Consider the following 12,971-nt stretch of genomic DNA (forward strand, 5'->3'; position numbering starts at 1 on the left):
CCAGTGAATATTCAGGGTTGATTGCCAGCAGGTTAGGCAAGGCATTGTGTGGTTCGGAGATCTGAAAGGTGTGCTTGGGCTGGAGATGAATAGAACATGGGGGTGTCTGATTTCAGGTTAGTGACAAGACAAACAGGGGCCCCCTCTTGAGAGCACTTTCCTGCCAAAAGTTGCTCACAGCCTTACTTTTCAGCTTCTTGTGAAAAGTAGTATTTTTGAAATTTGCCTACTCAACATTGTGACATCTGTAAAGGAGGCTGGTGACCATGGGGTTTCATGTCCCCCGAGGAACGAGTGTGCAGTCCTTACACAAGAGAATGGAACTGATGACACAGCAGAGTTAACGGACCCTTCACGTTCTAAACCTGAAAGAGCTCAGCATTGAAGCCGCTATTTCTGCAGCTGCTAATGCTGGAAGCGAGGCGGGTAATTCAACACCATGCAATGCTTGTCACTGACTCTGGACCACAGTGAGGTTTGACCGTGAACCTGGAGGCGAGACATCAGAGGGTTTCACGTCACTAATGGAGAGGTTATGCCACATTGCTCTTCTTCTGCCAGAAGCAGATCCACCAGTGCAGTAAATAAGTTGGATGAATGTGAAATTTGATAATGTGGCTGTGTCACCCGTACTTAACTTCAGCATGGCCCAGGTCGCTCCAGCTGCAGACACACGCATGGAAATCATTTGGGGAAAATCCAGAATTCATCCTGTGTTCTCTGTCTCAGTGGGTTACTGTTTTTTAACAGTCTGGGTTCTTTTTTTAACCTTTAATGGGCCATTTTTAACCTTTAGTTTAACTTATCTTGTGTCCTATGTACCAGCAATGAATTAAGTACATTATGAACAAGATCTTTCCCTAGGAGATAGGTACTGTTTTCTATGAGAAGCCTGAGGACCCAAAGCAGTCAAAGGCTGTGTGCAGTGATAGCACCTTCCCCAGAAGACTCCTGAGTGTGGTGACAGCACACGCCTTTGGAGGGAAGAGGCTTTCTTGTGTCTCCCAAGGGCGCTGAGCCGGGTTGCTGACAGCCCACCAGCGTGACTGAGTGCTGAGATGCAGAAGGTGGCTCGGGCATATTTAAAATTTATATCTGCGGCGGTGACAAGCCACTGAGTACAGTGGAGGGGAAGACAGATTTCCACTGAAGCTCAGCCAAAAACACTTTCTGCCACAACTCTGACAAAACAGTGCCATAAATGAACAAATCCAGAGAGTTTCTGGGTTCCGTGAAAACTTCTCACATGACGGCTGTCTCAGATACCAGGGCCACGCCCAGGCATCTAATAAGCCACCTCACAGGTGCACAAGCATTTCATTCGGAGCTGGGTGTTCTCAGCTCCGTAATCCAGGTGGGCTGTGATGCCAGGGTGCACCCCCGGTGTGCTTTGGATGGTCACTTGGAGCAATGTTGTTCCCTTTTAATGCATTTATTATCATGAAGTTATGTGCTTTCTTGGTAGTATGTAGAGCCTAGAAGTCAAATCACCACCTACCTGTGGGCTTGATAGTAACTCAGTGGTAACAATGCCAAGTTTTAGAAGATGGGTTTGGCTGATTTAAGTTCACGGCAGTTGTCTTCACCACTGTAGGAATTTGACATCTAAAGCTTTTCATGCCGGAGATCCCCGAGTCCGTTTAAACCTGCTTGTGGGCCCGCGACAGCATCCAGAAATCTCTGGTGTCATCTCAACACTCCCAGCACCTTGGGGTTTGGGCCTCTCCACTGGCTCTTTGTCACCTCGTTTTTGATGCACACAGCCTGTGCGAGGTGACTGCTGCGTGACCTCCAGCTGTGAAGTCTGGTCCTCTTGTTGAATCCTAGGCATTAGGAGAAAGATCTGGCCACTCTCTGTGTCCCGACTGCTCTGCGTCTCTCCGTGGGTGAGGGCAGTCCTGCCCCTGGTTTCCCGTGGTGTGCAGTGGGAACCTGCTCTTTTACCAAACACATGTCATTGATGGGATCCTGCAGTGGTATTAAGTGGGAGTGACATGACCAGATGTGAGGATAGGAAAGATTTGCATCTATAAAAATAGTCCCAGCTGTCCACTGGTGTGGGCTATCACTCTGTGTAATATTTCCTTCAGTTTTCACTTCTATTTTTTAAAAAATTACATAAAAATAACCATTACCTAAATTGGTGTATTTTATTTGAAACATCAAAAAAAAAAAAGTGTTGTTCATGTCATCTTACAATATAGTGAACTAATCCGGAAGTCAGATTTTGGCGGAAGTGAGCAGAACTTGGTGATTATGAGGATGCAGTGGGGGGATGGCAGTTCAGACTTTCAAGGGCCTGTTGGATGCAGTCATGGGCTTCCTTTAAGGAGTAAGGCCCCGAATAGAGTCAGAATAAAAGGAGGTCGTCACATCCATAGGTTTGTTCCATGTGAGGGATCCAGGACATGACATGACATGACACGAATAAAGGACATTTGCTTCAGTTTCATTGTCTCAAGTGTCCACGGAAGGACAACTCGAGATTGGGGATCCAAACATGATGTTCATGATTCTCTTGATGTGGGGGGGTGGTGTTGTGCTGGTGGGAGACCGACTCTCCACGGGTGAGAGGTGACTCTGCTGTGTGTGTGTCCTCTTTCCAGAACCCGTGAAGGAAGCTGTCGCCATGGTCTGCTGGGCTCTCAGGAGAGTCACCCAGGTGCGTCCCCACTTGGCCCGGAAGGCCAGCAGCGTCTACCCGGGCCACGAGCATCAGCCCTTGGGCCCGAGGCCCGCCGCCCCGGGAGCCCCGGGCAGCACGGTGGAGCTGCTGGGCAAGTCCTACCCCCGGGACGACTACAGCAACCTGACCCGCAAGGTGCTGTCCAAGGTGGGCCGGAACCTGCACAACCAGCCGCAGCACCCGCTCTGGCTGCTCAAGGAGCGGGTGAAGCAGCACTTCTACGCGCGGTACGCGGGCCGCGCGGGGGCCCCGCTCTTCTCCGTGTACGACGACCTCTCCCCGGTGGTCACCACCTGGCAGAACTTCGACAGCCTGCTCATCCCGGCCGACCACCCCAGCCGGAAGAAGGGCGACAACTACTACCTGAACGCCACGCACATGTTGCGCGCGCACACGTCGGCGCACCAGTGGGACCTGCTGCGCGCGGGGCTGGACGCCTTCCTGGTGGTGGGCGACGTGTACCGGCGAGACCAGATCGACGCCCAGCACTACCCTGTGTTCCACCAGCTGGAGGCCGTGCGCCTCTTCTCTCGCCACCAGGTGAGCCGGCCCCCGAGGGGAGGGGTGCCGCGGTTTCCCGGTTGATCCCAGCAGAGTTGCGCGGGGTCTTGGAGCTGCGGTCTCAGGGAGGGATGCTGCGGTTTCCCTGTTGATCCCAGCAGAGTTGCGCGGGGCCCTGGAGCTGCGGTCTCAGGGAGGGATGCTGCGGTTTCCCGGTTGACCCCAGCAGAGTTGCGCGGGGCCCTGGAGCTGCGGTCTCAGGGAGGGATGCTGCGGTTTCCCAGTTGATCCCAGCAGAGTTGCGCGGGGCCCTGGAGCTGCCGTCTCAGGGAGGGATGCCGCGGTTTCCCGGTTGATCCCAGCAGAGCTGCCCCGGGGCCCTGGAGCTGCGGTCTCAGAGAGGGATGCCGCGGTTTCCCGGCTGATCCCAGCAGAGCTGCGTGGTGCCCTGGCGCTTCCTTGGCGTCCGTGCGTCATCCGTCCTTGACGGCGTCCTTGGTGCAGACGGGGCCCTGGACGTCCTGGCCAGCGCGCTGTGTTAGTGAGGCAGGAACTGGCTGGCCTTTACTGCCCCTTGTCGGACCTTTGCCTTCCGGTCCTCACGTGCCTGTCGCTGCGTTTCTCCTGAAGAGTGGGTGGTCAGTGACTCACACTTACCCTCCATCGCAGAGGGCTGGAGATGCGGGGCCAAGGCCTGTGGTTAGGTCGCTCCGGTCCTCAGCGGGCGGAGGTTAATTAACCAGACGTGGTGGTGGACACCGGTGGATTTCCTGGTAGCCCGGGGCACTCACTGGTGCTCTGGCGGCTGAGACTAAGGTGCCTTCTTGCCCCCAGCTCTTTCCTCGGGGTCCCCTGCTGAACACTTGTGGCCGCTGTACGTGCTTTTCTCTGTGAGAGGGCGTCACTGTTCAGTTCCCAAAGTATGTGTTTGGGTTCAGAAAGCCTTTTTGATTGGGAAATCTGATATTCTGGTCATTCTCAAAAGCATCCAACTCCTCGAATCTGGTAGCTGACATCCTAACATGTTGTGCGAATCTTTTTTTTTTTTTCTTTGCAATTTACGAAAATTCCTGAAAGCTTGAGTCTGTTTCCTAAAAGAGTGCAATGTCACTTGTCTTTCATTAACATATTTTTAAACCATCTCTTTTTTTATGTAAGAAACAAATGGAATTAATGAGGCACAGGAAATATCTTAACATTACTCCCTTAGTGCTTCTTACAAACGTGTTCACTGAAACGGGAGGAATAATCATCAACAAAAGTCCCTCCCACAAAACATCAGGTCAGCGTGTTGTTGGAGTGAGCAGGAACAGTGTCTTCTCTTGGGTTGTTGAATGAGCAGAAACAGTGTTGGCTCCTTGAGTTGTTGGATATGAGCAGGAACGGTGTCGGCTCCTTAGGCTGATAAGTAATCATCGCTTGTTGTGTTCAATGAGTCCCGTTGTAGGAGTCCGCTGCCTCAGGGTGCTCAGCTCTTCCTGAGAATCTGTGAAAATGCAGAAATAGGTATTAGCTTTGCACAAAAGTCCACCTGTGTTTCATCCCAGAACTGCTGAGATGAGCACTTTTCTACTTGGGAAAGCTGACTGTTTTCTACGTTAAGGGTAGTAACTGTTATAAGGATGCAGGTTTGTTAGGAAACACAAAGGTCAAAGTCTGGGGGGTATGAGCCAGTGATGGAATGTCACCTGCAGTTAATGAGCCAGCAGAGGTGTGACGTCAGGGAGCCGGTGTCCAGGTCACGGCAGTGGCAGGAGCTCAGCCCAGTTCATCACGTTACAAAAATGAAAGAGGCCAGTGCCCACTGGTTGGTGAGGCTGCGAGCCGTGGAGACGGCAGTGGAGGCTGTGAGACGCACGCTGGTGTTTCAGTGGAGGGAGAACCCCGGCTCCCTGAGAAGGTGGGAAACGGGCGGAGAGGGGATTAACCTCGTCTTGTTTCACACTTCTGCGGGGTCCAGGCCAGGTTAGTGGGGGGCAGGCACGGCTTGTCTTCGGATGATGTGACTGTGTGTTCTGCCTTGTAGTCAGAAAGACTACACGCACACACGTACACATATGTATCAATACAGTGAGGTAGTTCCACGCACCTTGTTTCATTTGCTGCTCGTCATAAAACCCTGTGAAGCAGATTACTTCCACTGCAGCGGGTTTAGTGACTCACCCAGGGCCGCCCCGCCAGCTGGTGGCAGAGTACACCCGGAGCGTCAGCCGTTCTCCGCGTCCGGTTGCTTTTCACGGAGGAGCTGCTCACGGCCCAGCCAGGGCTTTAGTTCAGCAAGAGTGTCACGGAGATAGGACTGGTGTTTTGTGGGTTCCTGGCTTCAGCTGGTACCAAGTCTGATCTAACCTTAACAATCAAAAAAGAGTTTTTTTCCTTCTTTCGCTTTATTACTCTCTGAATAGGGTTTTTCTTTTTCCCATCATTGTAATCACACTACATATGTAATTTAAAAAATTGTATTGTCATTCTGTAAAGTTTTCCGGTTATTTCATAATCTTGGCAATTGTTATTTTATTCACTGTGTAGTGTATTTCAGGAAGAAGAAAGGTGAATCGACAGATGTGGGGTAAAGGAAACAAGAATAAGCATAGAAATGGATATACGTTATGTATCTATTAGTTGTGAATAAAACCCTTTTGTGTTTCAGAAAAGGTGAAATGTATCAGTATTCACAAATTTAAATGTGTTAATTTACTGGTTTAAAGACATCCATTATCAGATTGGACATTTTTCAATCAGAGAATCCTGAAACGAAATCACCAGAAGTTGAAAGTAAAGGGCAAGAGAAAGGTATATGAAGCATACACTTAAAGCTGGTAAAGCACTTTTTAGTATTAGATAAAATAGAATATGTGGAAAAAATAGTAACTATGAATAAAGAGGGATAATACATGGACCAAGATGCTTTATGACTTAGGAATTTTAATGTGCCCGACGTCATAGCTGTAATACAGAAACCAAAACCGAAGAAATCCAAGTTTGAAAAGTTCATGATGATAGTAGGTTTTAAATGAGTTCAATCAAAGTTTGATGAATTAAGCAGACAAAATGAGTAAAGAGCAGCAAATCTGAGAAGTATGATTAGCATGCGTGATTTGTTTGTTTTTAAAATTCTGTAACTATGTATGTGTGTTTTTGTTTGTACAGACAGACAGACATACACATAAATTCTGTACCCAAGTGTTAGAGGTATATAGTCACATGGAAAAACTTAAAATAATTTGTCTATGTACTAGTTGACAGTTGAAGTTGTAAATAAATGTCAGAGATGCAATAACATTATTAGAACTATGCCTGGCTTCAGTGTTGTTGATGTGGAAAGCAGTAAGAAAAGAATAACAAAGCTTTCCCTGTCCCTAGCTATCTAAAAATTCACAGCTGTAGATTCATGGGTTAAAGAGAAATATTGGAGTTATCAAAAGTCACTGATCACTAACTAGCAATGAGAACACTGCCTTCAGACTGCTCAGGTGTGGTGGAGGCAGTCACCTTGTGGTTCTGGTGGCGGCCCTGCTCACCGTGACGCCGGCACCACAGGAGGAGCAGCAGCCAGACCTGCGTGTCTCCTGTCGAGAGGACACAAGGCCACCTGTGAAGAGTCCTGTCAAAAAAACTGGACCTATGTCAGCTCAACGTGCTAGATCTAACACATTTATAGAAATACAGAGGACAGAGAAACACATCAAACTACATCAGTTCAGTTCAGTTCAGTCGCTCAGTCGTGTCTGACGCTTTGCAATCCCATGAACCACAGCACACCAGGCCTCCCTGTCCATCACCAACTCCCAGAGTCCACCCAAACCCATGTCCATTGAATCGGTGAGGCCATCCAACCACCTCATCCTCTCATCCCCTTCTCCTCCTGCCCTCAATCTTTCCCAGCATCAGGGTCTTTTCAAATGAGTCAGCTCTTGGCATCAGGTGGCCAAAGTACTGGAGTTTCAGCTTCAAAATCATTCCTTCCAATGAACACCCAGGACTGATCTCCTTTAGGATGGACTGGTTGGATCTCCTTGCAGTCCAAGGGACTCTCAAGAGTCTTCTCCAACTACTCATCATGTGGATAGAACAAACAAAATCCAGCCCGGGGAAGTTCTATAGCGATGCTACTCAAGGTGAGATCTGCCTAATGCAATCAAGTACAAGCATCGCAGTGAGTGATGAGACATGATGAGGCGGTCACATTCAAGGCTGTTGTCCGAGGACGTCCGTGGGTCTGCACGCAGTCTGGTCCAGGCCTTCCTCGCTGCTCTTGGTGAGCTGTGCGTGCAGTCTGGGGGGGTGGTTTTGCACAGCACCTGTGTATCAGTTCCAGACTGATTAGAGGCCTAGAACTGTCTCTGCCACAGACAGTTTGAGAAGCACTGCTCTTCAGGATAAATGATTCCGTTTCTTCAAAGAAAAGCAAGGAAAAAAACAATAGCTGGTGCCTATAGGTTAAAAATAAACCAAAAAACCAGATCTCAATCAATCACAGCGTGCAGATCCTGTCAAGGGAAGCATCTTTCAAGAGAAAAAAAGATGTGAGACTGTTGGAAACTTGAACACTAACTGAACATTTGAATTTCAGGAGTTCTTTATGTTTAGTTTTTGACGTCTGACAGTGATATTATATTTTTATACAGTCATTCTCTCTCAGAGATACATATTGAAATACTGTGAACCGAATGATAGATTTTCTTCAAAATAATGGGGGTTGGGCATTTGAGGATGAATGTAAGAGGGTGGGTCATGAATTGTCAATGACTGAAACCAGGTGTTGGATACATGATGAATCATTATCCTCTCTGTTTTTGCATACGTTTAAAATTTTCCGAATAAAAGTTTAAAGAAAAAGACTGAAGGAAAACACTTCAGGGATCAGTCAGGGATCAGTCAGTCTGTCGATCAAAAAAATTTTTTTTTCTGAACATGAGCTGGGATCCAATGCTGTGAGAAGGTGTCAGAGAGAGAGAGACAGTATCAAACGGTCACGAGAAGGTTCTGGTTTCATGGGAAAGATAGCAATTAAGATCAAATTTGCTGACATATTGAGTGCAGCACTTTGACAGCATCATCTTTTAGGATTTTGAATAGCTCAGTGGGAATTTCATCACCTCCACTATCAAAAACAAGACCTGGAGCTGACTGTGGCTCAGATCATGAGCTCCTTATTGTAAAATTCAGGCTTAAATTGAAGAAAGTAGGAAAAAACCACTAGGCCATTCAGGTATGACCTAAATCAAATCCCTTATGATTTATATAGTGGAGGTGACAAATAGATTTAAGGGATTAGATCCGGTAGACAGAGTGCCTGAAGAACTATGGATGGAGGTTCGTAACATTGTACAGGAGGCAGTGACCCAAAACCGGCCTCAAGAAAACGAAGTACATGAAAGCGAAGTGGCTGTCTGAGGAGGCCTTACAAATAGCTGAGGAAAGAAGAGAAGCAAGAGGCAAGGAAGAAAGGGAAAAATGTACCTGAATTCAGAGTTCCAGAGAATAACAAGGAGAGAGAAGCAGGTCTTTTTACATGAACAATGCAGGAAAATAGAGGAAAACAATAAATGGGAAAGACTAGAGATCTCTTCAAGAAAATTGGAGATATCAAGGGAACATTTCATGCAAGGATGGGCCATGATAAAGGACAGAAACAGTAAGGACCTCACAGAAGCAGAAGAGATTAATAAGACCTGGTGAGAATACACAGAACCTTACAAGAAAATGTCTTAATGACCCGGATAATCATAGTGGTGTGGTCACCCACCTAGAGCCGGAAATCCTGGAGTGTGAAGTCAAGTGAGCCTTAAGAAGCATTGCTACAAACAGAGCCGGTAGAGGTGATCTTGTTGGAAGGTTTCATAAAATTTGGAAGTCTTGTAGTCTTTCTCAAAAAATAGAAGATGAACATATCAAGGTCATTTCATATTAGACTTGTTAATAACAAATTAGGTATAAAAGACAATATTAGAGGTTTCATCTTTATGAACATAGATTCTTCTCATTTTTGATGAGCGGGTAAAAAATTATTAAGTGAAATGTTTGCAGATTTAGTCCAGTGGCATGTTGTGTCCTTCCACTCGATCCCTGCAGGCATACTACATCATACCGTACTAACTGATGTAAGTTAATGTGGCATAATTATTAAAGAAAAGCATGTGATCACCTTAATAGACGCAGGGAAGCAAGCTGATGGCATTTAATGTTTTAGGACGTTAAAAAAGCATTTGATGGCATTAATATCTTATGATAAAAACTTTTAGCAAGCTAGGAACAGAAGGGAACTTCTGTAACATGATAAATGGTATTTGTCAAGTACTCTCAGCATACATCGTAATTAGTGGTGAATCATTATAAACACTTGTATCAAATCAGCAACAGTTCAGGGTTATTTGCCATCGCTGTGTAGGAGGCCCTGTTGCAGTGACTGTTCATCATTGTGTGGGAGGTCCTAGCTTATGCGGTAAACCAGAAAGAGAAAAGCAAGTCTACGCTCTGGGAAACATGAGCTAAGGCTGCTTTATTTGTAGATGGCATGATGGGCTACCCAGGAAGTTGACTAGAATGTCCAGATCCATTATTAGCACTAATTAGACCGTTCAGCAAAGCTGAGGGGACAAAGACAGTGCATACAAGAATCTGTTTCTTATCTATAGGTTATAACCAGTTAGAAAATATAATGAAATAAAGATTTCACTCATAACATTGCCTACAACTTTGAAGCATTTGGATATCTTTGTTGCAGAAGATATTCACGGTACTTGCAGATAACATTATCAGATATGATTCAAAGACATAAAGGAAGAGACAGAGGACTGGTATCCCGTGTTCGTAGATTCATGAAGACGGTAGCGCTCTCAAAACTGATCTATAAATTCAACGTAAATCTAATAAAAGCATGTTTTGGAGAAACTGAAGAACCATTTTTCCTATTTACAGGAGGAGCAAGTTTGCAAATAGCCAGGAGACAGGTAAGCGCACCAGGGTAAGGGGCTGTGCCTCGCCACGCACCCAGACTCACCGTGCTCTGGTTGTTAGGATGGTTTTTTGTTGGCACAAGTGTGGTCAAATAGAGAGCTCTCAAAGACCTCTCCTCCTCTTTGGGAATTTGTTTTCACTATAAAATGGAACTGATTTTAAATAAGTGGAGAGATGGTGGATTCCACAGGCATTGCTCTTAGTTGTCCACAGAGGAAAACAACACTCTCTCTCCACCTCTCAACACATGCAGAATTCAACTCTAAATGGTTTCACAATCCATCTGTGAATAGAAAGTCTTCCAGACTTAAGAGGAAAACACAGGACATTACTGTTATGACTTTGGCGTAGATCACAGCCTCTTAAACTGAGATTTCCTAAACAAGAGGAATCCTTAATGGAAAAAATGATTTAAGTTGACTCTTAAGGTAAAACTTATGTCTAATAAAAGAATTCTTAAACGAAGTTAAAATTCAAGCGGTGGGCTGGGTGGGGAATCTGCTCCACATGTAGCTAATAGAGGATTTGTGTTGATCAGATATAAAGGCCTCAGTGTGACACAATCCAGTAGGGGAAATCTGAAATACCGAGAGTTGGCAGACATGTGAGGCAGTGAGAAGGTTCTGAGGGTGTTTAAAACCCATGCCTGGAGTCCAGCTCCCAAGCCTATAGTTTAGACACCTCATGAGGGCTTACAGCAGCAGGTAGATGAGGATGTTCATAGCACTATGGATCTGGTATGGCATTCATATGTCTGTGAGAATAAGTAAGTCACAACCAAATACATCAAGATGAATGAATATAGAAAGTAGCATTAGGCAAAGAGAGTTATCAAAGCTTAGATATTCTGATTGCATTTGTGTAACACTTAAGACATGGGCAGAACTAACCTGCTACATTATTTAGGGGTTCATGCACATGTGGAAAAGTTCTGGAAAGCAAAGAAATAACTTAAACATTAAGTTTGGACGTTACCTGCTCAAGGAGTGGGAGGGAATTGTGATCAGCAAGGGGCTGCAAAGTTTTTGGTATAATACTGTTCTCTTTTCTGAAAATGGGTGTGAGTGGTGAGCACAGGCTACATGCTCTTATTATTATTTAGAATGACGTACACTTTTTATGGGCTTCCCCGGTGGCTCAGCATTTAAGAATCTGCCTGCAATGCAGGAGATGCTGGTTTGATCCCTGGGTCAGGGAGATCCCTTGGAGGAGGGCATGGCAACCCACTCCAGCATTCTTGCCTGGAGAATCCCATGGACAGAGGAGCCTGGTGGGCTACAGTGCATGGGGCCACAAACAGTCGGACATGACTTAGCTAAGCACAGAGGAACCGTGAATCTTACGCCCTTCTATGTGGAGGGCATGTAGTTGCCACCACTTTGTAGAGTTATTTGGTAGTTTTTCTTTTTTTCTTTTTCATTGTGTTGTCTATGATCTGACATTTTTCTTTTAAGTGTTAAAAAAAAAAGGACAGTGGGCTATAATTGTGCATTGAGTACTTTACAGCAATTAACATAAAAAAGCTAGAAGTACCTATGTCAGCTTAGATGAGGCTTTAGTAAAATGTTGAGAGAAACAAATAAATTATGAGTGATACTAAACTAGGACATCTTATTAATAGATCTTTCAAAATATGCCCAACAATGCCCAGCAGTGTTCTCAATGTGGCTTAGTCCATGCCGTCCGTCTGTCTGTCTGTCTATTTGTGTTTCACTTGCTTCTGAGCCCTTCCTCTCTCTCTCTCTCCACACATACACACCTCAGTCACACAGTTTTTTGGTTCCATAACTATGTAGGTAGGTGTGACAAAAGTGCATGGGAAGGATAAGCACCCAAATCGAGACGGTAATTCCCCGTAAGGTGTAGACAGGGTGAGTGGTGGTGGCAGGTGCCGTCATCGTTTGCAGATGCATCGAGATGTCACGAATTTCTGGAGCGTGCAGAAGGGTCTGTGAGACCAACAAGTTTGAGAGCCACTGTTCTATAGCTTTGAAACCAAAGTTTTTCAAAACTTTTATTGAGATGTCTCTTTTGTAAAAAAAATAGCAGATTCCCTGTGTTTGCCAGACCCACCAGAGGGAGCCCACATGATCCCTGTGTTTCTCTAATCTGATTTAAATATACTAATTCAGAGGAACGTGCCTGGACCATCACTCAGGGAAGCTCCTCTTCGCACTGGTCTCTGGAGATGCCTGTGCGGGGGCCGGCGAGTGCTCGGGGCGGGGGGCAGCGGGGGCAGACTTTGGGGGTGTGCCCTGCGCTCTTGGCTGCAGACGCTTGGTCCCCTCTGGGTCTCCGCCCCTTTTGATGACTTCCCTGGGTCAGTGGTATCCGGGTCTGTCGATTCCATGCACTCCTGACAGCCGTGGATGGTTCCTGTGCGCCTGCCTTTCTGCCCAGTTCTGTCTTCATTCTTGTCAAAGAAATTCTAAATACTACTTTCCTTCCTCCCTCTCTCCTTCCTCCCCTCCCTCCCTCTCCCTCTCTCCCTTCCTCTTACTTTCGTTTCATTGTCAGAATGTGTATATTTCTCTTGCCTTTGTTTTCTTGGCTGGTAGTTCTCAAACCTGAGTGTTCATCACCTAGTTCATGACCAAGTTTTTGTTGATTTCACAGGCAAATGTAAAATTTAAGAGCAAAGTAGCAAGTCTTGTACAGGTAGTTTATTCACTTTAAAGGACTCTCCCTGTCCTGAAGTGATTTTCTTGTTACTTTCCTGAGTGTCAACATGTTCTTTCTTTTATGAAGTGATGGTCATAGTATTAAAAAATTTTGCCTGTTTTGGCAAAATAAGTTGTTGCCAACCTTTTCTTAGTGCCTTGAG

General features: G+C 46.0%; 1 protein-coding gene across 6 annotated transcripts in view; it reads left to right on the forward strand.

Moving 5' to 3' along the window:
• FARS2 (phenylalanyl-tRNA synthetase 2, mitochondrial) overlaps window positions 1–12,971 on the forward strand; it is a 312,626-nt gene that overhangs the window by 44,798 nt on the left and 254,857 nt on the right. For 5 of the 6 annotated variants that reach the window (XM_070456993.1, XM_070456990.1, XM_070456989.1 and 2 more), the window contains one exon: window positions 2,607–3,226. In XM_070456993.1, coding sequence (XP_070313094.1) covers window positions 2,630–3,226 — 597 coding nt within the window. In that variant the 5' untranslated portion in view covers window positions 2,607–2,629. Of the gene's footprint in view, window positions 1–2,606; window positions 3,227–9,993; window positions 10,141–12,971 lie in introns of those variants that run through there. The other variant, XM_070456994.1, reaches the window with a different exon arrangement.

This window comes from Odocoileus virginianus, chromosome 27, assembly GCF_023699985.2.
Source record: "Odocoileus virginianus isolate 20LAN1187 ecotype Illinois chromosome 27, Ovbor_1.2, whole genome shotgun sequence".
Classification (NCBI taxonomy): domain Eukaryota; kingdom Metazoa; phylum Chordata; class Mammalia; order Artiodactyla; family Cervidae; genus Odocoileus; species Odocoileus virginianus.